Source organism: Anas platyrhynchos, chromosome 8 (genome assembly GCF_047663525.1).
Source record: "Anas platyrhynchos isolate ZD024472 breed Pekin duck chromosome 8, IASCAAS_PekinDuck_T2T, whole genome shotgun sequence".
In the NCBI taxonomy this organism is placed as follows: Eukaryota; Metazoa; Chordata; class Aves; order Anseriformes; family Anatidae; genus Anas; species Anas platyrhynchos.
In genome coordinates this window covers 11383606-11409343 of record NC_092594.1, presented here as the reverse complement: position 1 = coordinate 11409343, position 25738 = coordinate 11383606, and the positions used below count along the sequence as shown (strand labels likewise).

Genomic DNA, 25738 nt, shown 5'->3' with positions numbered 1-25738 from the left:
AGGGTACAACTTCTTTCTGTTCTGCCTAGCTTAGTCATACTGGTTTTCGTTGTTTTATTTTCTTATATAAGATGTTAGACTGAGGCTTTGATCTTCAAAGCCAAACTTTTTAAAATCTACAGGTCAGAAAATAATACCCATATTGTATTTATCAAACATTTATGTATCAAAATGAAGTCAACTGTCTGGTGTCAGGGTACAGTGGTTTCTCTATTTGTACTATGTAAAGTTGTGCTGTATTCACATTCATTGACATTTGCTCAATATCCCAAGCATACCAGCTGTCCAGAGATCAGGTAGGTCACCACTGAAAGGGGAAAAGGAACTGAATAATGACCTAACAGGCCATGATAAATGACTATCCAGTTTTCTAATTTAGTATATGAAACAAACTTAATATTCCTTGGTAAGTTAGCCTACTAGTGCTAAAGCTAAGAGGCATCTGTTGTGAGTGCTTATGAGTTGCCCTGGTGCTCATCATGCTCAGTTAATATGGAAATCAATGTGATGTTACAAAAAAAGGTACTGAATGTAAGCAAACATTGGCATCAGGTGCATACAAATGCTTGAGAAACAAAGAGTAAACTGAATGTGTCTTAAAATGACAGTTATAATTCAGTTTCTAGAAAGCATTACTAATTTCCAAATTATGAGGCCTTCACTTACCCTGCTAAGCACTTGCTTGCTGAAGTGGGTCTCCTGCTATCAGTGGTACTAATTTATAAATGCTTGTTTTTATATGGCTGATGGAGTATACTTCAATCTTTTAGACATTGTTTGAAATTAATGTCATATGTTTTCAAAAGCATAGTGCAAGGAAGTATGGGTCATAATTATCTCATGTAAAGAATACCTACCTGTAGCATACAAATATATCCCCCCCTCCAAAAAAAAAAAAAAAAAAAAAAAAAAAAAAAATTGGTGTATGGCACCCAGTAAAATAATTTAATGATTTTGAATTATGTCCATTGAAATGTGTTTTTAGCTTAAATAGTCAATAAAAAGCAGGGATCTTTTTATTCCTTGCCAGCTTTAAGGATTTGTCACTCTTCATTTAGCACTGTTGGTGTGAACAATACAACAGGTATTTTGTTACTAACTAACACAGTTGTTATGCAGATAATTCCCTAGAGAGACTGTCTTTCAAAAACTCCTTGGGTGTCAGACTGATACAATGATTGTATTGGCACTATGCTACAAATAACAAGCCAAAACCTGATGTATGTAACTCTGATTTAAAGCCAATAAAAGTTTTAAGCACACACAGTTTGCAATAACAAATCCTTGTGGTAATCCTTATTAACAAAGAGTGTAGATTTTGAATCTGGTCTCATGGAAAAAAAAAAAAAATCATACACTTATGTATAACGTAAGAGTCCTTTAATAACCTGAGTGAGCATTTGAAGTTGTGGTGATAATTCTTGGACAACAAAATGATTTAACCTATCAGTCCATTTAGATGAGTAATCATACTTCATACTTTTCTAAGGATGGTAATTCCCCAGTGCAAAAGAGCAGAAAGGCCACTTGGCAGTGTGCATGTTCTGTGTAGATGGCAGCAGTAGTAGAATCGGTAGAGTTTTAACTAGCTGACCAAAACTGCTGCACAACTAAAGTAGAATGGGAAAGGTAGCCAAAAATAAAAATCCCTGAAGGCATGTGGTATGAATGAGGCGTTAACAGTATCCTCTGTCTTACACCATCCTGTTGAGCTGTACTACTACCTTATGTAGACATAGCCAAAGTGATTCCTTGGTTATGTGTCACCTTTGATAATTGATATTGGCCAACTAAATGTTTAGTGTCAGTCAGACAAAAAAAAAAAAAAAAGTTCAATGTAAATGGAACAAACAGTGCAATAGTTTCCAGGCAAAAATATTTGGAAGCATCCTTCTAGCTATCAACATGAGAGAACTGGCCAACTTTCAGTGTTAGGAGAAAAAGAAAAACAAAAGCAAAACAAAATAAATAAACAACAACAAAAAAGCAAACTCTGTTTCCATTTAAGAAGCACCCAATAAAAAAAGCTACGTTTCTTCCAAAAGCTTATTATTTGGGTTATTTGGTTTTTTTATTTTTTTTTTTTAAATCTGAAAGAATGGTAATTTAGTGGGTTTTGTTTGTTTGTTTGTTTGTTTGTTTTTTAATATACTATTACCAATCTTATGCAGGATGGGAAAAAAAAAGTAAATACTTCTTTTTCCTGTGTTTTCCTTCCTTACTTTTAAAAGCAGAGTCAGGGAAGTTCAAGTTAATTTTCAAGACATGAAAGCTGATTGTTGCATCAGCTTCAGGGAATTTTACAGATTGGATTTGTTATCACCTCATTTGATATTGTGTGTAATACACATTTAAGTTTTAAAGAACAGCTATAGATGAGGTTTCAAAGATAAGCAACAACATAAAAGATTTGCAGGTGTTTCATCCAGAAAATAGGATGTCCTTCTCAGGTCTTTAGACACACTTCATCTTATTTCTCTTGTGGGAGTATTTCTGTACAGCATTAAGCAACAGTCACGTATTCTGTATATATGTGTATGTTACGTACATATGCTTTATATGCAGGCATAGTAATAAGATCTCTCGGCCAAGAGTTCAATAGAGTTTGTTCTGTGAACAGCCATGTTTTGAAGGTTAAAATTTATAATTGAATACATTAACCTATTTCTTAACCAAACTAAATATATGCTACTGTAACCATAAGGTTTCAAAGAATCAAGAAGACATTGATTTGTATGGAAACTTTGACTTGTACAAGATTCTGCATTCACAATATATTGCTTTTACAGTGTTTCATTCTGGCAGGCTCTAAATGTCTTTCTCTAGCTATATTGTGAATTGGGCCTGGGTTATGGAATATTATAGTAAGGGCCCCTGGAATTCCTCAATCCCTCAAATCTTTGCAGGAAGATTAAATGAATTCTGCAGCAGGTTTTTCTAGGTTCTGTAGTAATAACATCCAAGCTGTCTAGACTTTTGTTCTTTTGAGTCTATAGTTGTACTGTCACATAACTAATTAAAGAAAGTTGGCACATATACACAGGTTACAGTTTCTGGTCATTTACTGAAGAGTCTACCCTGGAAGCCTTAGGTTTTAGCCATCATATGAAAAATTAAGGATATTGATGTTCATAGCACTGGTCATGTTATTCTTATCTCCATTTAGGTAGTTGTATTTAAAAGCTAATTATCCATATAAGCATGTAAGAAGTTCTTATTTTGTCCAGGATATGAATCTTGAGAGTTCCTTCTGAGCCTTTGATATGTAAATCATACATTTAAGTAATTCCTGCATTATTTTAATTCCTGCGTTATTTTTCTTTTTTTTTTTTTCAGTTCAGTTGGAAGAAGAAAAATATTTTTTTTTCTGATTATTTTATAATAAGAAACTGCAACTTGATTTCTAAGCTCTCGTCCTGTCACATTGTTATGCAGTATCCTAGATGTGTAACTGAAAAGCAGGCTTGTTTTTAGAAATTATTTAAAAACAAACAAAAAAAAAATCACCACCACATTTTGTGAAGTTTACTCCTGTGAAAAGGTCCTGCAGAGTTTCTCAAGAAATATTTACCTCATATTCCTTGGATAAAGGTCACTTTCACCTTGAAGTTATTGTTTTTTTTTAAGCGTCCTGTAAAAGAGATGTGCCAAACATCTGTCTGTACAACTGAACTGTCTACAGTTCTTGCAGAGCTAGGGAAATAGACTATAAACATTTTAATACTGGAAGGAGAAAAATAAACACACACACAAAATAAACACCAGCTTTAGCTCTAATTCATTCACAAGGCATGATTGCCCTTGCAGCCTTGTAAAAACTTCATACTTTCACATTTTTAATAATGCTGGCAGGTGATATTAGAGATGGTTCTCATCAATGAACCAATGACCTTTAGTTGATAAAGAGACTATAAATGGACTACATTATGGTTGTACTTCTCTAATATACCATATTTAGAAAGTATTAGTAATATTATATAGTTAAGAGGAAAAGAGAATTTTCTTTAATGCTTCAATAAAATATGTAATAAAGATAAGATTTATTAAGTCATAATTAAGATAATAAGGAGCCATTAACATTTATTGCTTATAATGATATAATAACATTCCTTACGACTGAGACCCTCAATGATTTACAGCATTGAGAGTCAGACACTGTATCTAATTGTCAATTTTCTTTATAATTTTCTTTATTCTAACATTTCTGTGGCATCTAACAAAAGTTCTGAAAAGGTAGAATCAAATATAGGGATAACTATCATGAGGCTAACCAAAGCAATAATTACGAGAGAAATTTAATCTGTAAAATTGGGAAGAGAACATGGCAATCTATTGCTTTCCTGCAAATTGTCTCAATTTCAATTTTTATTAGACAAATTGTCTTTTTTTTTTGTGTTCTGAAGTGTTTGATATTAGGAGAGTGTTTTCAGTGTAGATAGCTCACCCAGTTCATTAACTACTCAGTGAGGTGTGTTTTTTCTACCAAACCTGGAAATACCTGTACAGAAACTCTTATTCTGTGATGTCACTGTGGAATGTCTGACATTCACAGATGAATTTTCAACAGCTGAATTAACCACATACTTATTCATAGCTGAGCTGTTCCTTGTTGTAGAAAAATTAGAGTGAGTGTGCAAATGCTCCAATAGGAACATTCAACAAATTTGAGCATATTCTCCCACCCTTGAAGCCCTGAAGTCTTGTTCTTCACATTTGCTTTGGCATGCCAAAAAGACACTCTAAAGTAGCGAAAGTTTCCTCAGATCTAATCAAATCCTTTTAACAGTCTTGGAGCACTCTGCAAAGAGCAGCTTACTTGATGCAGTACCTTTTGGAGTAATGCCACAAAAGTAATCTCTCTGTATTGTGTTTGCATACTAGGTGTAACTGATGGGTACATTATTTTATGATTCTCAGGAAGATTATTCCATATAACCATGAGACTGAGACTGGTTCAAAAGACCGTGATTTTAATTATGTGCACATCCCCAAAATGCTAAAACATGCATAGTTTTAAACCATTTCTGTACCATATTGGGATAGATTACTCAATTACACATTGAATTTGTGAGTTTTGTATTGTATTTGACACCAGCTTTGTGTCTATTTCAATTAAGTATTTACGATCCAAACTGAATGTTAAATCTCCAATTTGACCCATTTTAGTTAAAAGAGGTACTTCTACATTTAATGTTAGGTAGACTTAACTACATTGCTGAATGTTTCCTTTTACCTGTGGGCAATTTAGGCAGAGATCTAGAACTCAACTTTCTTATTTCCAATATGCAAGTAACGTTAAATATCCAATAAACAATGCTTAAAAACCATTATAATAATTGTTATCCAGGATAAAAATTGTTGTAAGGAAACACATTTTTCTTCTAAATAGGCTGTCAGCACTTTTCCAGACAAATTAAACAATGCACATTGTTAGAAACAGTAAGATGAAAAAGTGGCTGTGTATTTGTCTGATGCCTCACCAGAAGTTCTCTATCCCAGCCTTTTACTTTCACTGACGTCTAGTCCTCCTGGAAGACTGACTCAATAGTGTCAGCAAACAGTTGACTTGTAAAATGCACTATACATCATCTGTAGATCTTTTCATATTTGTAGATAACAGATTGTAATCCAGAATTAGTTGTGACGTTAGGAACAAGCCCATCTCCTGACACGTCTCCTCTTACTACTCTGCCCTCTCTTTTTCTCGTACATCAGGGATTTCTAATTCTTTCCCTGCTTTTGTGTCCAGCCGTTCCCATTGCTGGGAACATCACATAATATCCCCACAAAGGAATCAGTAACTTTTATTGGTTTTGAAAATTAACTTCCTTTATTTCAATGTATTTTGCTTGGATTTGCTAAAATTTGGTGGAGAACAAGAAGGATTATGAAACTTTGTTTACTGCATTACTTTATTTTGCATCTTACCCTTAATTTTATGGTAAAATAAATGAAACTTCTACTAAAGAGAAAAAAAATAACTCAACTGAATTCACTGGAATTGGTTAACTTTTTTTTTCTAGTATATATGCTTTCAGGCTTATTTGTCTCGTTAGAACCTCAGCTTTCCTTTTCTGGGAATAATCCATGATGAGGAAGCTTATGAAATTGCTTGAGCAGGCTACACCAACAAAGGTAGTCATGACAATTTCATAGGGAAGGAAATGGAACTATTCTATACAGACAGTTGCCTTTTTATGCTTTTTTTTTTTCTTTTCTGTATACATTTTTCAGAGTACTGCTAGTTGCTTTAAGGATGCTCAAATGTATTTGTGAATCTTACCCCTTTTTCCTATCTCCTTCCTCATCTGTTTTCCCTCTGTCTCTCATAATTTGTGTGAGAATTCCTTACATCACATAAGTTTTATAAAAGAGTAATATTATGCCCATATGCATATGTGTTTAGGTACCTCACTGTTAATTTAGAGGTTAATTATTCAAATTTTTATTAACCCATGACTTCATTTATTCATATTTTCACTTAAAGTTTTTGGGGCTTGTGCAGGCATTAAGTGCCTAATTCATGACTCCAGGTCTTAAAGTATAGCCATATTAAGTCTTTGTAATTTCTTCACAAAGAGCTTTCTACAATTCAATTTCAGCCTCACAAAGTCAAGACTTCAAGAGGTTAAAATCAAAGAATATATTTGTGACTGATGTAATTCTGTGAAAATTTCTCAAAAAAAAAAAAAAAGTGTAGATTTGTCAGACAAATACCTGTGACTACCTGATGACTAAGTCACAATAGTGAAATCCACAATAATTTATGTGGAACTCTGTGTGCTGAGATGACTGATTTGATCTGAAAGGAAAGCTCTTCACTGACTAGTGAATCTGCATTGTCAATGCATCACATACAAATACTCAAAAAAGCTATGTAATTAGCAAAGACAAAATTGAAAACAGGCCAAAAAAAAAACAAAAACCCACAACTGAAAAACAGTGCTTTTATAGATCTTGAAAGAAAAAGAGGAAAATTAGCATTTGAGATGCCAAATATAAAATCAATCAGTTCCTTAGTTAACTTATCACACATGAATAGCCAGTAGCATTTCATGTATAATATGCGAGACTTCTGAGGGCCTCCCTCTATGTGGACCCATGACAGGCAGACAGGCGGGGCTGGGAAGTACAGTCAATGGATCAGGAACAGCTTTAAGCAATTAGGGACATCTAAGCCAAGTGGTAACAGCATGCTGAGTGCTTCTTGCAAGCACACAATCCAACAAAAGCCAGTGCCAAAATTCCATGGCATTCAAGATCAGCACAAAGCAAGCTCCAACAAAATACTGGCTATCTTCCCCTGACTGGGTTCTCTTAGCATATTGTACTAAACAGACATCAGTGTCAGGAGCAGTTTCTGCATTACTTACGTTAGCTGGCACACTGTGTACTGTACACTGGTCTGTATGGGCAACTTAGAAAGCTGCGTATGTTCAGGGGCATACAGCAAGACAAGGACCTGAGCTCAACAGATAGGGGGCTCCACGTATCCTTCGGTAGTGGTTGGTCAAAAAGAGTTACCTCTTCTGTCTTTTGGTTGCTAGTTCTTTATATCTTATTCCTCTACTTCATGTAGTTTTAATTTGGCTGGGTGAAAGAGGAAGGGCAGAGCATTTTGAATCACTCAGTGGTAGAGAAAGGGATTACATAGCCCAGACTGACTGACTATGGGATGTCTCAAAGCATTCAGCTGTACTCCTGAGGGATTTGTATAAAGAATCAACAGGGAAATTTCTCTGTACGTACAGCAGGTCTTGTAGGAAGGTGTCCAACTAAGGAAGCATTAATGAGCAGAGATGAAATTAAAGAGACAGCCCAGCACCACTGATATGGGAACAGATATTAATCTGAGAAACACTTAACTATGTAAAGTAAAATGAGTTGAGAGTGTTATAGCAAACAGATTTGTAATGTATAGCCATTATATGCTAAGAAATTAAGTATTTCATATTTTATGTTAAGATAGTAAAATATAGAACTAGGAAAATAGGAGAGAGTTTTGATTTTTTTTTTTTTTTTTCAATTAGGGTTTTCTATGCTTGTTTCTGTCATTTCTCTTTTTGAAAGGAAGGAGCATTCCAAACTATGCTTTTCTATTTTAAGATATTCTCCAGTTTTGATAATTTGTTAAAGGGTGCTATTCTGAGAGGTTTAAAGTGATTTTGGAAATACTGAGGTAATTTTGAATTTCTCTAGTTCTACATTTCCACCAGTTATGATGTTTTCTCCATACAGAAAGAACATGCAGAAGTGTACTAACAAAGTTATTCCTTTACCCTCTTCTTGCTAAAAAGAAAATTAAATTACATTAGAAGTATATAAAAGCTTAACACACACCCCCTTCCTTATGGGGAAATACAGTGGGAGATTGAAGTTAATGTGTTTTGACCTAGAACATGTGCCAATTTTCAACAACCTTATTTTTATGACAGCATTTGAAGCTCCTGAATGAGGAAATTTATAGTGGAAATCTTGGCAGGAATTTACCTAACACTGTTTAAATGGTACCACTATGTTAAGAAATACACTGAATACCAGACAGCTTTCTGTGGAAAATGATAAACATAAAAAAAACATACAAGGCCACTGTAGGGGACCTCAGCAAAGCCATTTTTATTATCCAGAATAGTGGGTCTCTTTAGTATGATGTTTTTTTTACACATGATATATGGGCATAGAGATGAAAATAACATTTGTTAGCTATATTTTTTTTTTTCAACAAACTATATATTGTGTATTTACACAGTGCTTACCTCTTTACTTTTTATTCCAAGAACTGTGTGTCTGGTACAGCCTTTTTTATTTTATTTCCCCTCATTTTTTAGAGTTCAGATGTGATGGAAACTCTCAGAATTATACTGTTGATCACTTGCATGCTGAGCTGCATGCTGGTAGTAGGAAGTGCCCTGAATTAAATCTTAGGAATTTAGACTGGTTCCCAGTGAAGAAGTAAACAAACAGCATGAAAATGATGGAGCAGGAGTTACACCTTCCACCCTCTCCTTTCCAAGCCGGACAGCATGTTCAGCCAGAATTTTACACTTAGTCCTGTTAACTATAATTAGGATGTCATTCAGAACAGTTGAAAAAATTAAGTAGATAAGTTGCATATAAACACAAATGTTAATATAATATTTAATAAATGTATAATGCACCTAGTTTTGTTTTCTAAATGAAAAGTCTTCTGATGAACTGTAGACAACCTTTGTTGTTTTTTATTTATTTTTATTTTTTAATTTAATCTGTATATGCTTTCCTGCAGGGTGAGATCCAGCAGCTGTTGATTATAGCTGACCCCAGAGCTGCATATGACTATTGTGAGCATTATAGCCCAGACTGTGATTCCCCGGTGCCCAATGCTGCTCAGGCTCAAGATCCTCAAGTTGATGAGGTGAGTAATCAGTCATGTATTACGAGATTTATTGCACATTAGTGGTTGTGCTGGATACACGTTACCCAGGGAGCATTTAATTACAGCTAAATGGCATGCATTGTTCCAGACATGAGGAAGGAAGGTTGCAGGAGTACATTAGTTTTTGCTATGCACTCATTTATGTCGAGCGTTTGAAGGAACTTATCACATTGGTATTTGAATAACCAGTTTGCTCAACGGAGTTGAACTGTGATTCTTTAAAGAGGATAACAATACACATTTGCCAAGTTGTACCTATTTGTTCCCCCTGTGTACTGTTGGGATTTCGCTGGTGATGAGTGAAAACCCTCAAATACCACAGTTGAAAGATATGGGTTATATGAGTATTCTGGAACTGTGAAATATTTCTGCTAGAATTGTCGTGTATTCTAATGAGCTGTGACCAGTACATAAATGCAAGTACACACAATTATTTTGGCTAGCTCCACTGGTGGTAGCAGGTAAATGTCAACAGGGATGAAATAGAATCTGATTTTTTTTACCTCAGGCAATGAAAAATGTTCACAGAAAATATTTGTCACTGTAGACAGGTCTCACAACCATAAACTAAGTAATTTACTAACAGCAAGACAGTCCCTTAGATTAGACCTCTCATGCATAAGGTCATACATTTTCCATATACTTGTAATAATATTGTTCTCGTACTTCTGCTGCGAAGAGGAAAGCTTTTGCAAAAGGTAGCTAGTCTTAATTGAACTTGGCTCTGGATAGTTGGTATGCACTCAACTAACTGTGTGTGATCTGATGGGTTGTTGTTACTGATTGCTCAGGAGATCAGTATTAAAAACTTGTTGAATCGTTCTCAGATGACTGCTTTGAGCCAATTTTGAGACAGAACTTTTCCTAAATGTATTTATTTGCTGTTACTATTTATTCCATCTGACTGAAAATCATGTCATCAGTTGTAAATGTCCACGTGGCCCAGAACTTACATGTAGTTTAAAGGGACTCCCACATTCATTGCACTTGAGGTGCAGTTCAAGATGTGTCAATTACACATTGGCAGAGGCCTTCACATTACATTATGGTACATGAAGTCTTTTCTGTCTGTGAGTGCTATTTAAACCTTCTGTCTGTGTGGCTGGCTATGTAGATCTCCATGTGCCTCCTTTTGTGTTCCAAAATAGATCAGGCTGAAAGCACATTGGTGGTGTTTTATGGGAAGAAAACAAAAGATAACAATCTTTTTTTTTTTTTTTTCCTTGTCATTTAATTTTAAAGTTATTTGAGATTTTTGCTTGGGAACTCTTCTGGGCTTTGCTGCTATGCATCTTGGGACTCAGATCCTTTTTCTGTTTCCTGTGTGAAGACCTGGAAGGTTTGAATAGGCTAGTGCTTTGCTATTTTGAAGTGAGACCAAAGAGGAGTCAGTCTAATAAACTGCTTTTTTGGGGAAAGGTTGTTAAAATCATCCCTTGCTATCTTTCTTTAACAGGAATATATCTTAATACTTAAAATATATTAACTAAGTGGGGATGTACTGTCATGTTCAAACTGACATCAAATCCTAAGTAGATGTTAACATATCTTAAACATATTGTAGGTACTTGTTTTCTTTGACTACTACTGATGGCAATAATGGTTCCTGTTCTTCAGTGTAATGCACGTGGACAAGGCTTGGAATTCACATAAACCAGTTGGGATCAGACAGTAGATTCAGAGTCTATTCCTTTGATTAAACAGGAATGAATAATTGTGAATAATTAAATTGTTAATAATTCAATTATTAACAATGAATACAGGTGAATTATTAGACTGTAATTTAGTGTTTCTAAAGGATGTACAACATGAATAAAATAGAGCAGGGACCATAAAGGATGCTAAATCTCCTGCAGTCAAATATTATGCTTACATGTAAATATATTGAAGCTGTCTAACACTAGCATCAGTTGAGAGAACACTCATTTGAAGATCAAAAGAAAAATAAGCCTTAATATAATTATAAAATCTATGTTTATTCACATATTATGTGCATATCATATAGAATGCCTAGTTACATATCGGATATCTGTTGAAAACAGTCTGTGAGCACCAAACAGGGAAAGGGAACCATAAAGCAATTGGTACAGTTCTCCTTGAGCATCATGAATAGACTTAATCTATAGCCCAATGAAGGAGCCACTGAAGTCAGGAAATATCTTACTATTAAGTTCAACAGCAATTGCAAAAATGTTCCTGGAGTTAGTGTTTTTAATGAATTTTTCTATATTTTTTTTTTTTACCCTGTGGTTACACATAGTTTCTGGGGGCACCTACAGAGGGGAAAAAAATAAAAAGAGGAAAAAAATAAAAGGTCTTAATTTGTAATGTAATATATTTAAGTCAGTTAAAAAAAAAAAAAGTTTTTTTTTTTTTTTTTAAGTGGTGAACCACCATTTCTGTTTGTTTCCATTTATTGTTCTGAGTGGTGGCTGAATCCCTTTGCTTTCTGAACTGAAGACACAATTTTCTTTTGCTATCTGTGAGTTTATAACATAAGTATGTATGAATATTGTCAACATAGTCAACGAATCTTTTTTGACATGCATAATAGTAATCTGAAGTAATCACATCCTCAATATTTGAGGTGTGGTGAATGTAAAATAGGTTAACTGACAGACTGAATTGCCCCAAATATCATAATTTTCTTCTAAAGGATAATAAAGCAGCTTATTAATGTAGGCTACTTCATCATTTTTTGAGATGTCCAGAGAAGCTGTGGATGCCCCACCAGTGGAATTGTTGGAGGCCAGATTGCATGGGGCTGTGAGCAACCTGGTCTGGTGGGAAGTGTCCCTGCCTATGGCAGGCGGGTTGGAATCAGATGATCTTTAAGGTCCCTTACAACCCAAATCATGCTATGATTCTGTGTGGACTATAAGAAATGAAGCATGTCTTATTTAAGTAATGGAAGACATTACAGAAGAGAGCAATGCTGATTTTTTTATTTTTTATTTTTTAGAACAGTTGATTGCAAGGTTAATTCAAAAATGTATTAAAATGTATTATGTGTGTAAATGTATTAAAAGATATATAATTACAAGTGGTCTATTAAAAGTTTGATAGTGATACTTGATATAATTTGTAGACTTAGACTTTCATAAAGCCTCTAATTTGTCAATATGGAGTGTCTGGTTTAAAAAAAAAAAGCCATTGTATGATAAGGATAAAATACTTGACAAACAGATCCAAATCTGGCTGCCTTATTTCAGAAACTGCTATAAGAGTACCATCTCTGAGTTAACTTTTTAGTGGAGTTTAAGAGATGTGCTAGCAGTATAAAAGTAAGACGCTATTCAAATTTGTCATACTCTTGATATTGCAAAGTGGTAGATAGTGATGATAATACAACTAAAGGCCAAGTTACACAGATAGAAGAAAACAAAGAAATGTAGGGCAAATCTAGAGAACTGTATAAACACACAGTGCAATGCAGCCTGCTTTCATGTGATCACAAAAGCACCTTTTGCATGCTGCTGATTGTCCCCACCTATGGGCTTCATCTCCTGCTTGACCAGTGAAAGCAATTTTGGAGATATATGGTCTACCAGACTGGGATCCTAATCACGATGAAAGCCAACATGAAGATTTTAGTGTTTGGCTAGACTGATTTCCTGGTTTGATCTTCCATGTTTTCACAAAAACTGTTCTGATAGACAGGAGGAAGTGAGAATACCAATCTAAAAACTAGGAAGGATTGTGGCTTTCAGTGTCAGTTTTGGCTTTAGCCAGCAGAACCTTAAAATAGCTATTGGATGGTACCCTCAGAAGACTGGATATTCAAGTTGGGAAAGTTTGCACTCAAAGCAAAAGTGTAGCATAAAAGGGCAGCACATCTTGGTTTGTAAACAAAGGAATGAGAATACAGATCACAGAATCACAGAATAGTTGGGCAGTCTTACTCAGATGTAATGTTTCTTCTTTTATGCCGTTGATTAAAACTTTTACTGGAACATCACAGATCGTCTTGGTGTTTAGTCACCAAAACAAATATTGCAAAAATGGAAATGATTCTGATAAAAGCTACAGAATTGTTGAAATTTAGGGAACTGTAAAACTCAGTGCGATTGACCAGTCCACGTAATGACAAAAACTTGACAGGTTCCTCAGCATATGCAAAGAACCTTCACAAGAAGAAAATATGGACTGCAGACAAATGGAGGGAAAATAAAGAGAAGGAAAGTCTGATCCTTTCGGATAGGAAAGGATTGACTAAACTTTTTAGCAATGAAAGAACAAATGACCAACATGGTGTATCTCCAGGTATCTTCAAACTGAGGATAGATTGATGCCCTTTTGAAAGATAAGTTTAAGGAAATGTCATTTAAGTTTCGGTTGGCTCTGTTACAGGGTAACTGAGAAGTATTGAAGTCTGAAAACATAAAGGAGTTAGTCAAGATGATCTAATAGTCCCTTCTGGCTTTACATCTCTGGGCCTTTGAATTATTGCCGACCAGAAAAAGAAACTGATATGTGGTTTAGAGAAAAGAGTTAAATTATGTGATTGCAGAGCTTATTACTGTGTTTCTAGCATTGACTACAAAACACAAAGGAAGTGGTTGGCTTTTGTCCATGAAATAATAAATCACTTTTGTAGAGTTGCACCTAAGAAGCTAAGGAGGATTTCTCTTGATATCAAACATCACTATAGTCTCCTGGCACGTCCATAGCCTGAGAATGCAGTTATTGTAAAAAGCTGGATGATTTTTAAACCAGTAAAGTAACAGCTGGAAAGATGGTTTTGGCTAAGAAGATGTAGGTTTAAAGGCAAGATCCACAAAAGTACTTTGTTTAACTGAGTGTAATTAACATTGCTTTAGGCAATACTTGCTTCTGCAAAGGAGCAAACAGCCAAATGTAGAAGAAAATTTAAAATACCAAAGGTTGTGGTTTTGTGAGCATTTCTTTCACTAGCAGTGCTGGCTTAAATGCATTCTTTCCTTCTCTGTACTCATTTTCATCCCATGTCATCCTCCCAGCTCAGCTGGCAGAGTTGATCATGCATCTGTGGGGGGCAAGGGCTAAGATATTTCATCTAGACTAAAAATAATCTGTCAACCATAAAATGGAGGAAAATAATGAAACATATTGTATTTATGGATTATAATAGAATATTCTGTAGAATTAATTGACACAGTAAATGAGCCTGAGGCTCACATTATTGCATGATCAAGAGTATAATAGAATCATTAAGGTTGGAAAAGACCTTCAAAATCATTTGATCCAGCCATACCCTACCACCACAATCACCTGCTAGACTATGTTCCTAAGCACCACATTCAGCCATTCCTTGAACACTCCCAGGGCTGATGACTTCACCACCTCAGTAGGCAACCCATTCCTGCACCTGACTACTCTTACTGAGAAGAAATGTCTCCTAATTTTCAATCTGAACCTCCCCTGGCACAACTTGAGGCCATTCCTTCTAGTTATATCATTAGTTAGCTGTGAGAAGAGGCTGACCCCCCAGCTCCCCACACATTATTTTCAGGTAGTTATAGAGAGCAATAAGGTCTCCCCTGAGCCTCCTCTTCTCCAGGTTAAACAATCCCAGTTCCCTCAGCCGCTCCTTACAGGACTGGTGTTCCAGGCCCTTCACCAGCTTTGTAGCCCTAATAATAGTTGCATTTGAAACCAAGTTGGGGTTTGTCTCAAGTGGATTAGCTTAAAAGGTTGACTCTGTTTTCATAAGTAGATTTATCGAACGCTAATTTAGAATTAGAGTGACCTTACTGATGATCTCAAATGCTGCACTGAATTTTTCTTTTTGCATATTCTTTTCGCATTAGGATCAGATTTAAAATGCAATTTGGGTCATGCAGCAGAGAATATTTCAATTCCTACTTTTTACTTGCGGGTTCCCTTCATCCCTAAATTAAGTGCTGGGGTCATCCTAAATCAAGTTGAGGAAGAATCAACCATTTCACAATGGGATTCACAAAACCAGCAAACTCAAAGACATTGACCTAGCCAGCCTACAAATGGAGGGCGTATCTTAAATTCCACCCTGCTCTACAGGCTTTTTCAGCTGTGCTATTCTGATCCCTAGGCTATACTCATACCTGCCTAAGGTCAACCTCCTGCCTTCTCTCCCGTCATTTCTCCCGTCCTATGGTGGGGGTTAGGTAGGAGTGATCTAAGGACTTCAAGGTCCTTGGACTGTGCGTTGGAGCTGGATACTGTATCTCCCATTCCATTTTAATTGCATCAGCTGCTTTCTGGATTCAAGTAGCTGTGATACATGTCTAAACAAGGTCCATTTAACTGGGTAAGCTTTGACTACCTTTTGTGTATAGGCTCTGCAGAAATCTGTTGAATTTGGCTGTTTGCCAGGACTGTGGGGTTTTCTGTGAGCAGTTTAGGCTCAGCCATTAGAACAGAAATTCACATGGGTGACTTTCATCTGCAGAATGCTTTTATTCCTCTGTGTTTATGTCGTTTCATCAGACCTAAGTGTCATTCAGTTTGGAATTTGAAAACATGAAAGTGCTAGAGTAATAATAAATAGGTTAACAGTTGTATCCACACACTTTATTTTTTTCTTTATTATCATTTATTTCCACTTTGAAGACACGCTTTAACTGAAATAAGTGTATAGCTTACTTGCAGATAGCTAGGTATGAATCTCCATAACTTTTCAAGTACAGAATGATGACCTCAGCTGTTACCTCTACACCAAAAATTGTTGTCTAGTAGTTACTTAAAAAATTGTGCTTCTGGAGGAAAAAGAAAGGGTATCCGAGTGTAGAAAATAGTCATACTTGAATACAGCAAGGGAGAGAACTTCCCAAATGGAAGCACCAAACCAAATTATTACTTGATGAGCACAACTCTCAGTTCTCAGAAATTCCAAGCAAAGTCATTGTATTTGATTTACAATAGGGTTGAGGCTGCCAAATCTTCTGAGGAACGTACTATATCCTGAAATCTATTCATTAAGTGTTGAATATTATAGTCTTCTGTCAAAAGAGAGTAGCTAAGGAGTTCAGATTTTTTGGGTACAGTTAAATAGCTTTTGAATAGGGATAATTAAACCACAAACAAATTGGCCGAGAACTTTAGAATATAATCATAATAGTGCATTTAGCATTATTTCAGTCTAGTGTGACAGTCCTTTGACCATGCAAATTTTGGAGGGTTTTTAGGTAAAGAAAGCAAAGGCACAAAGAGCTGCAAACAAGTAGGCAGAGGAAATGAGCAAGAAATGAGTTCTCTGCACTAGACTGTTATCCTTCCATCTTAGAATTTTACAACAACAAAATCTGATGGTTAACAATATTGACTGAATGTCTGAATGAAATGTTGGCATGAATTACTATGGAGCTACTGGTAGTATCCATTCGTATACATTGCATGGTTTATGAAGATACTGGCAAGTTTGGTGAAAGTGTATTTGGGAGAAAAGAACCTTCTGTGTTGTTTTTATTTAAGCTTCTTGCTCTATTCTGCTGTTTGTTTGTTTGTTTTCCCTAGAGATTGTTGTTGGTTTTTTTATACTGAGGCTTATTATTATTATTATTGCTATTTCAGTAATCATTGCATTTGTCTCATGCTGAACATATAATTAGATTTTAAGAATCAAATATGGAAATGAAATTACATTAAAAAATGTCAGTAATACTTTTCCTCAGGAAGTTATGTGCCTATGCTTCTCTTATAAATACCTCATGAATAGTCTGGCTGCTGTCTTGTTTTCACAACCCTTTCTACTATAAATGGAAGTATATTTATTTCAGTTCTCATTCAATCACATATGCTTGGCTAGCTTGCAGAAATTAGATCAGGGAAAGACAAGGTCAGTCTTCATTTTCCTTGATGTTGGATATTACATTTTGTAGAGTGTCATCAGGTCTAATTTTCAGTGGCCCCAGTTATCAGGCTTTCAGATCTTCTCTTGGAAGATTCTTCTGCAACCCCATAAATCATACTGTCTGATTTTTGCTGAAGAAATTGCTCTCCAAAAGAACTCCCCTTCATTTATTTTGGATCTATCCCAAACTAACAGATTACATGAAGAAATGAAATGTTTGCCTTTAAGAAATTAACTTGGTAAAGTAAAGATACATATGGCCCCCAAATACATCCAACTTGAAGGTTTCAGGCATCCTTTCAGACCATGATAATTTAGTGTCCTTTCTTTCAGGTGTTTGATCAGAACCACTAGTTTTCTGAACAATATGAAGATATAGGAAAATATGTTTATTTTCAATCATGTTTAGAACTGTGGTTAGCTAACTTAGCAGGCGTTAAAAATAGTGATCTTCCTAACATTGTCTTTCTTTGTATAGAAACGTAGACTTTTTCACTAATTAATTTTTATAATATAGAACCTCAAGTGTCATCTTATTTTGACAGGACCTGTCTTTGAAAGTTGAAGATTTTGTTCTTACCTCCTTTTATCTCCTTGTTTATATTACTGTTATGAACAATTTTAAGACTGTGTGAGAGAAAATGCTGTCTTTCAAATCTTTTAAGTTTCCTTCTGCCCTTGGATTGACATCTGCTACTATTTATTTCTTTATACTACTATAAAAGATTTTTGAAGCACTCATTTTGCTTATATCCCTTCTTTTATTGCATTTTATAAAACGTTAGCCTAGAATCTTTCAAAGTAATCTTTGCATATTTAGTTAGCTAGATGATTTAACATAGTGTTTAGGCAATAAAAAATAGGCTAATTACACTTTGATTTAGCATATAGATTGCTGGTTCCTGGTAATTTCAAAAGCCAAAGTAAAAATAACTAATTTAACATCTTGGGAACAGAGGAGAAGAATTTTAGCATAATTTCTGCATGGATAGCAGAAGAATCTATTTTCAAAATAAGGCTATCTTCAGAATATTTAAGCCATTCCACCATTGAAATAGGCCTTGCACACTGATGATCTGCTTCTAAAATTCATCTGATGAAGAAAACAGTTCATCTCTTTAATTGGAATAGCATGGTGATCTGGTAGTGTAATATAATCACTCTGCTTAAGAAAGCATGAGGTCATGGTGGAAAGATTTTGTCCCATCAAGAAACAGCAGGCTTTATTCTTCCTTTCATTTGTAAGAAAACAGTCATATGCAATATTCATTACAAGAACGTCTGTTCTGTAACTATTGGTGGTCTTACAACAGAAGAAAGAAAAACAACAGAAAATTGCATTATGTTTGAAGTATGTGTTACCTGATGCCTCTTAGCTGAAATCCCTCCCCAGGTTCCAGCTATTGTCCAATTAGAGGTCCTAACCTAATTGCAAATGCCATGCAGCTAATCTTTTTGATATTCATGAGAAATCACTGGAAAAGTTTATAAAATTGTATATATTTTGCTATTACTATAAGCACTTGGTGAATCTCATCTCTGTTTTCTCAGAATTCTCTGTAACCATCCCGTTATGTCGCAGTATAGGTAAATTGTCATAGACAAAGCTCAACTCGAGCAGGATTGAAGTAATCAATCAAAATATACCTGCACAGCTGTGGTAGGTATATTTTTCACTTGGTAATGCTTGAACCCATATGAGGATTATCAGAATGTTCCACAGTCTGAATGTCCCTTTAGATCGTATTCCAGTTTCTTGATTTTCTAGCTACATTCCTGGCCAGTAGTATCTTCTTTTGTTATATAGCTAACAGAACTATACTGTCTTCCATGACGTTTTTCATCTCTATCATACTTGTTTTCATTCCCTACATTGATTTCTTGCTGGAGTTAGTAGTCTTGACTAAATTTAGAAACCCGCAGAGGATACTTTTCCATTTACATTCATTATTTCTAGATGCTTTCTGTTGCATTTTCAAATGTACTTTCTATGATCAGCAGTACAACCGTATCTCTCCATAATACCCCTCCAATAAAAAAAAAAAAAAAAAAAAAAAAAAAAAAGAGAGAGAGAGAGAAAAGAAAAAAAGTTCATGGAGATCTTCACTCACTTGGCAGTACTCAAGTTCCAGCATGGAAACTGGCATTCCCCATCCATTCCTGTTCTTTTTGTCTGTGTGCCTGCATAGAGTCGCAACCCAAATGTACCACTGTATTTGTGATAGTATTTTTCATATATCACAAAAGTTTCATTTTCATTAATAGAAATGAGTAAAGCACAGTCCTCCAAAGTAAAATATTTTCTATGTGATTATGCATGATGCAGTAAATCTCTCCACACACTCGTGCTTTAGTATGAGCATTTTCTAGCTCTCATTCATAAATGTCTGGCTTTCCAAACTATGCCTCTGGCAGATTATAGCATAAATATCAATTTAGTCACCACTTTCTTTTTTAAAACTAACATACTTGGCACAGATATTTTTCCTTTTTTTTTTTTTTTTTTTTCTTTCCAGTCAACATTTCTGTTTAGTTTATGGCCTCTGAAGAACTTTTTGTAACTCACTGTTGTAATTTTATTAGCTGCTTAGTTGGCACATTTCAGCACAGCCATTCAGCTTACCTTGAGCGAAGCAATACTACTGAGATTTGAAAATCAGTTGAGCAACACAGAGTTATATTTGAATTGCTAATTGTTCAAAATAAATGTTCAAATGACTGCTTCTGGTTTCAGAATAGTTCTACAATGCTTACTAAAAAGGAATCTATGTTTCCAGCAGTTAGTAAAACAAAGCCCAATCAGCATATTTAAATTTTATTCTTGCTAATGAAACAGAAACGCACTCCAAAATCTTCCTCTGGTTGCCCCTTAAGATATTGAATAATATTTACCACACATATTGTCTATTGTTTTGGTACCAATAAAAATCACATAGGAGAGTGTTAGATTCATGTTGTTTCGCTAAGGAAGCATTTAAAATTACATAAAGGGTTGTTACTAGTAGGCCAGAATGACTGAATATGAAGAGTTATATTCCACTACAGATTGTTTTATCTCCTAGGTTATGCAACCTAGTTTGCACAGCCTTCTTGACAGAAGGAAAGCAGGTTTTATGCATTTTCACACTTTTTTAATTATTTCCAGACAAATACATCAGTTTCAAAGCTATTCCATAACTATTTCAAAAAGCCTATTTTTATTCACGTGTTTATTTCCTTACTTACTTTCTCTTGCCACTTATGATCCTAGAAACTTTTCACTATGTTTTGTTTTCTGGATGTCATTGGAATACTTCATTAGAAACAAGCTGTACTGAGTTGCATTTCCAGAACTGCACAAGTCAGAAAATATGTTTTTATACATTTGCACATTCGGATCTTGTATCATCACTGATACAAGATACTGGTCTTGTATCACTGCCCATGAGGCCTCTGGTTAATATCATTCACCAGTCAAAACGATTCATTGACTTCACTGCTCTTAGGATGGAGTCTTAGTTTACTGAATAGGGAGAGAATAATCACATATTATGTACCAGGTGTAAGTTTAAAATGCTGCTGCTTTTGAAAAGTATAAATAGAATCAATTTATTTCTGTAATGCCAATGATACCACTGTTTAAATCAAAGCATTGTTTAAATTATATATGAGGTGGATATAAAATGCAAACGTACTTTACAGAGAGAGGATATTCTTGTTGTGGTTCCGCTCGAGTGGGCAACCGAGCTCCACCAAAGCCGCCGCTCTCTCACTCCCCCTCCTCAAAGAGGAACAGGGAGAAAATATGATGAAAAGGGCTCAAAGGTTGAGATAAGGACAAGAAGATCACGTAGTAATTATTGTAACAGGCAAAACAGACTTGGCATAAGGAGACAGTAAAATTTATTGCTTATTCCTAACAAGCTAGAGAAGTGAGAAACAAAGGAAAGAAACCAAAAGCACCTTCCCCCCCATCCACTCTCTTCCACCTCCTCCCCCCGAGCGGCGTGGGGGAATGGGGGTTATGGTCAGTCTACAGCACTTCTTTGCCGCTCCTTCTCGGTCACTCTCATACCCTGTGCTGTGGGGTCCCACCTACGGGATACAGCCCTTGATAAACTGATCTGGCGTGGGCTTCCCACAGGCAGCAGTTCTTCCAGAACTGCTCCAGATATGGGTCCGTACCACGGGGTCCATCCCTCAGGATAAAACTGCTCCAACCTGGCTCCCCCATGGGCAGCAGCTCCTGCCAGGTCACCTGCTCCTGCGTGGTCTCCTCTCCATGGGCTACAGGTCCAGCCAGGATTCTGCTCTGGCAGGGGTCTTTGGCAGCCTCCGTCAGTGCAGGGCCACCTGCTCCACCGTGCTCTCCTCCACAAGCTGCAGCATGGAACCCTGCTCCACCGTGGTACTCCATGGGCTGCAGGGGGACATCCTGCTTCACCATGGGCCTCACCACAGGCCGCAGGGGACTTCTGCTCCAGCGCCTGGAGCACCTCTCCCCCTCCTTCTGCACTGACCTTGGCGCCTGCAAGGCTGTTCCTCACTCCTCTCATTCTCCCAGCTGCTGTGTGGCACAGTGTTTTTTTCCGTGTCTTAAATATGCTCTCACAGAGGCACAAAATAACATCGCTTATTGGCTCAGCTCTGGAAAACAGCCCTTACCAAACATGGGGCAGCTTCTAGATCCTTCTCACAGAAACCACCCCTATGGCCCCCTGCTACCAAAACCTTGCCACATAAACCCACTACAATTCTACACTTAAAATAGTCATGCTTTATTATTTAAATATATTTTGAAGTTCTCATATATATGTGATATAGCTTTGGACAACTACCAAAAGTATGTCAAATTCCTTCTCTATATTTCTCAAATCTCATGACTAACCTACATGTGTGCAGGTGTAGAATAATCAAGAGGACAATCAAATAAGAATCATCTAACTTTAAAACAAAACAAAAACAACAACAACAAAAAAAACTATCTTCTTAAGAAAAGCTGACTGTAAATACAAGAAATATATGTAATGAAAAAAAAAAAACAACACAACAACAAACAATACTAATACTATGAGGAGTCACAGGAGTGTAGTAACAGAAACCTGTTTAAATGGACTTCTATATGTTTAAGGACTTCCGATGTTACTACCATAATTCCTGAGGAAATTAACTTCTCCATATTTTCTGTTCAATATGTATTCAAGTATAAGTGCAAGAATTGTATCAAAAGCCTTTGCCAGAGAAATCAGTTAAGCCAGTCATTTGGTAACACGATAGAATGTATTCTGGAATATGGATATCTGTTTTAATCCTCTTTATAATTTCTTCTAAAATGTCAATCTCTCTTAAAGATGATAACATTTATGGCTTCCATAAATCATCACAGTCTTTTTAGAAATGTAATCCTCTTGGAAATCCAATGGAAGAAATAGATATTGTCTTAATTGTACAGGCAATGATGCTGATTTATAGTAGGAGAGAAGAGATTAAAAGCTAGAAGTGGCTTTCATGGTGCACATTATTAGAATACTTCTAGGATTCTAAACAAGGGAAAGCATTAAGTTGGTGAGATTCTGGCCACAATTCCACCTTCCTTTGGCTTACAGAAAGAGAATTGGTAGCAGCCATGAGACTGCTTTTATTTACAAGACCATTCAGTCCCTATATCTTCAAGCATGATGGACATGGTAAGAAAGTTTAAATATGCCCTTTGAGTAGCACTTGGTACACCTTACCTAGACCAGTATCTTCATGACAGAGCCAAGATTATAGCTCAGGAGTTCCTGGCTCTAGCTTGCGTTCATAACATTACACAAGCCAATTTTTAGCATATTTTCTCGTGTAAAAGTTTTGTGGGCAAATCTTCATCTGATACTAGTTATTTTAGATATATGAGCTATGGAGTGATTTATGGCAGCTGAGGATGTGACCTTTAAATGAAATTGTATCATTAAAATATTGGCTCAGGCAGTGTTTATAATGGAGCTGTCCTGGTTTGGGGAACTCTCCGGCAGACACAAGGATAGCCATGGTTATTTCTGAGTTGTGGCCTCTTCCCTGAATCTGAAATTCTTTGCCCTATTAATGTCAGATATTGGCATCTCTTCAGCTCTTCTGGTCACATGAAAAAAACACAGGTAAAAGAATATTGGTAAAGACACATTTGCACCTAAAAGATTAAATAAATATATTATTTCTCAAGGGTCAGTTGGAGCTCCTAATAATCCAAATTATAGCTGATTCTTCTATGCAGTCCAATAAAAGAGGATTTTTATATTTTTTTTCCTGGCACTACTACTTGCTTTTTTATTATTTTTCTATTGTGCTTTGAAAGAAATATGGAATTGTATTTTTCCCCCCAACTATATTGAATTGTTCATGCTACTTTAATTACCTTAAGCTTTACTTCTAGGTAAAGGTTAAGATGCTTTCCGGTATTGCTAATCTAGTTTGCTAACACTAACATGGGAATGCCTGATATTTTTCCATTTGCTATGTAGTACACGCCAGAAGATTTTATCGAATATGACTATGAGTATGGGGATGCAGATTATAAAGAAACTGACTCTGTAACAGAGGGACCCCCACTTTTTGAAGAGACAGTAGCACAAACAGAGGTAACAAAATCTGATCTGTTTGTTGTGTGGTGTCCAGCTGTCCCCTACCATGTGGTTTGTCAATTTGTGTCTTCTGTATATAAGCTTAATGTTTTCCTTTCACTCATTTCTTTACTCTGTAGCAGTAACACTTGCTTTCACCTAGCGATGGAAGGCATCACAGCCGACAGCATTCATCTCATGTTTACTTACCCTTCTTTCATTCGTACTTTCTCCATTTTCCTTTCATTTTATTTATGTTTTGCCATTCCATCTTTCATAACGTTTGCAGAAAAAGAAAGCCACGGTCAAAAAGAAGAAGAGGACAGTGGCCGCTAGCTCAAAGGACAAACCCCAAAAGGCCACAACAAAAAAATCTGAAAACTATGCAACCAAGAAGAAGAAAAGTTATCAAGCAGCAACAAAAGACAAACTAGGGGTAAAGGTAGCAAAGAAATAATCAAGATCTTTCCCAGACCAAGACTGGAAGATCTCTGATAATGAGAAAAAATACACTTAGCCAGATAAAATGTCTGGCTAATAACATAACCTCAATAAAAGTGATACTTCTTGATTTTTTTTCCTACATTTTTTTTTAATAATGTACTTTTTCTTTAATACTAGGCAAACATTGTTGATGAATTTCAAGAGTATAGCATAACCGAAAATGACTACGGGTCTCAGACAGAAGCTCCCTACAAAACTACTGAAGCAAATGAGGTAATAAAGATGTTTGAGAAAATTATAGGCAAATATATTTGCCTATCAGGTGTAAATGATTAATACAGCACAAACACATTGTTAAAGGATAAATATTAGTCTGTGAAGATATATGCACCTATAATAGCGATTATGCTTTCTCGGCCGATATGGAACCTAGTATTTTCCTGGGAAAAACTCCCCTTGATTCTGTAGAATCTGCTTATGCTTTAGACTGTCAAGTTCATGATTCTGGGAATGATTCAGTGATGCATGCTGTGGGAATGCAGGGTTTGTTGCATTCAGTGTGAATGGGGCTATGTCTAGTTTAAACTAGGTTAAATACTAAACATAGTCCTCCTGCTCTAAGATGAAGTGAGGTCTCTAATTTTTCATGCTGCTCTTAAGACACAGCATAAAACAAGCCTAACTAAAGCAAAAAATGACCGCAACCATAGCAGTATACTGAAAATAAGTTGGAAGACAATATTTTCTTTTAACAGTTCTCCATATAATACAACCAAATTGTTTGAATAATTGTTGAATTGAAAACAACTGAATAATTGTTTTAATAATACCTCACTGAGGTATTATTCAAAATAAATGTTGCCTTTTGAACTGTCAAAAAGATAAAATGGTTATTTTATTTTAGAAACCATATTTTTAGAAAGCCACAATAACAAATGTCAACATCATTTTGTTAATATTAGTACAACTAAAGCCAGTGTTGATTAATATGTCTGCATATTAATAAATGCTAGTTTTAGAAAAATGATGGCTGATTATAGGATTTTTTTTCATTTTCCTTTTGCATATTTTTGCAAAATGAAGATACATTGCTTATAAGATGTACAAAACTGACCCCCTGAACATACAGTCCTGAAATTCAAAAGCATTTTAGCTTTATGTTTTGAATTTGAAAGTAATAATTGTTCAATACATCATTTGATTTAAAGACCATAATGAAAGAGAGTAAAAGGATCCTGATTTGTTTTTTTGCTTTCCTCCTATTCATCTTGGAAGGTGAAGGTAAATTAAATGATATTTTACTTGTTCTAGTGTAAACAGTTCTTGTGTTAAATCTCATGGTTACCTCTCACAAGTTGGTGATGTGTAGAGGCATTTTTAAATTATTCTGTTTCTTGGGCAGGATAATTATACAATAGTACAATTGTAATGAGAGAGATTCAAATTACTAAATTCTATACTTTTCCTTAGAGGCAAAATCTGGTTGAGAAT

At 35.6% G+C, this 25738-nt stretch overlaps 1 protein-coding gene across 5 annotated transcripts in view; it reads left to right on the top strand.

Moving 5' to 3' along the window:
* Positions 1-25738, top strand: part of COL11A1 (collagen type XI alpha 1 chain) — a 142749-nt gene that overhangs the window by 24205 nt on the left and 92806 nt on the right. For 2 of the 5 annotated variants that reach the window (XM_072042150.1, XM_072042147.1), the window contains exons 5-8: positions 9266-9394; positions 23705-23821; positions 24093-24239; positions 24425-24520. In XM_072042150.1, coding sequence (XP_071898251.1) covers positions 9266-9394; positions 23705-23821; positions 24093-24239; positions 24425-24520 — 489 coding nt within the window. The remainder of the gene's footprint in view (positions 1-9265; positions 9395-23704; positions 23822-24092; positions 24240-24424; positions 24521-25738) is intronic. The other 3 variants (XM_072042149.1, XM_072042151.1, XM_072042148.1) reach the window with 2 other exon arrangements.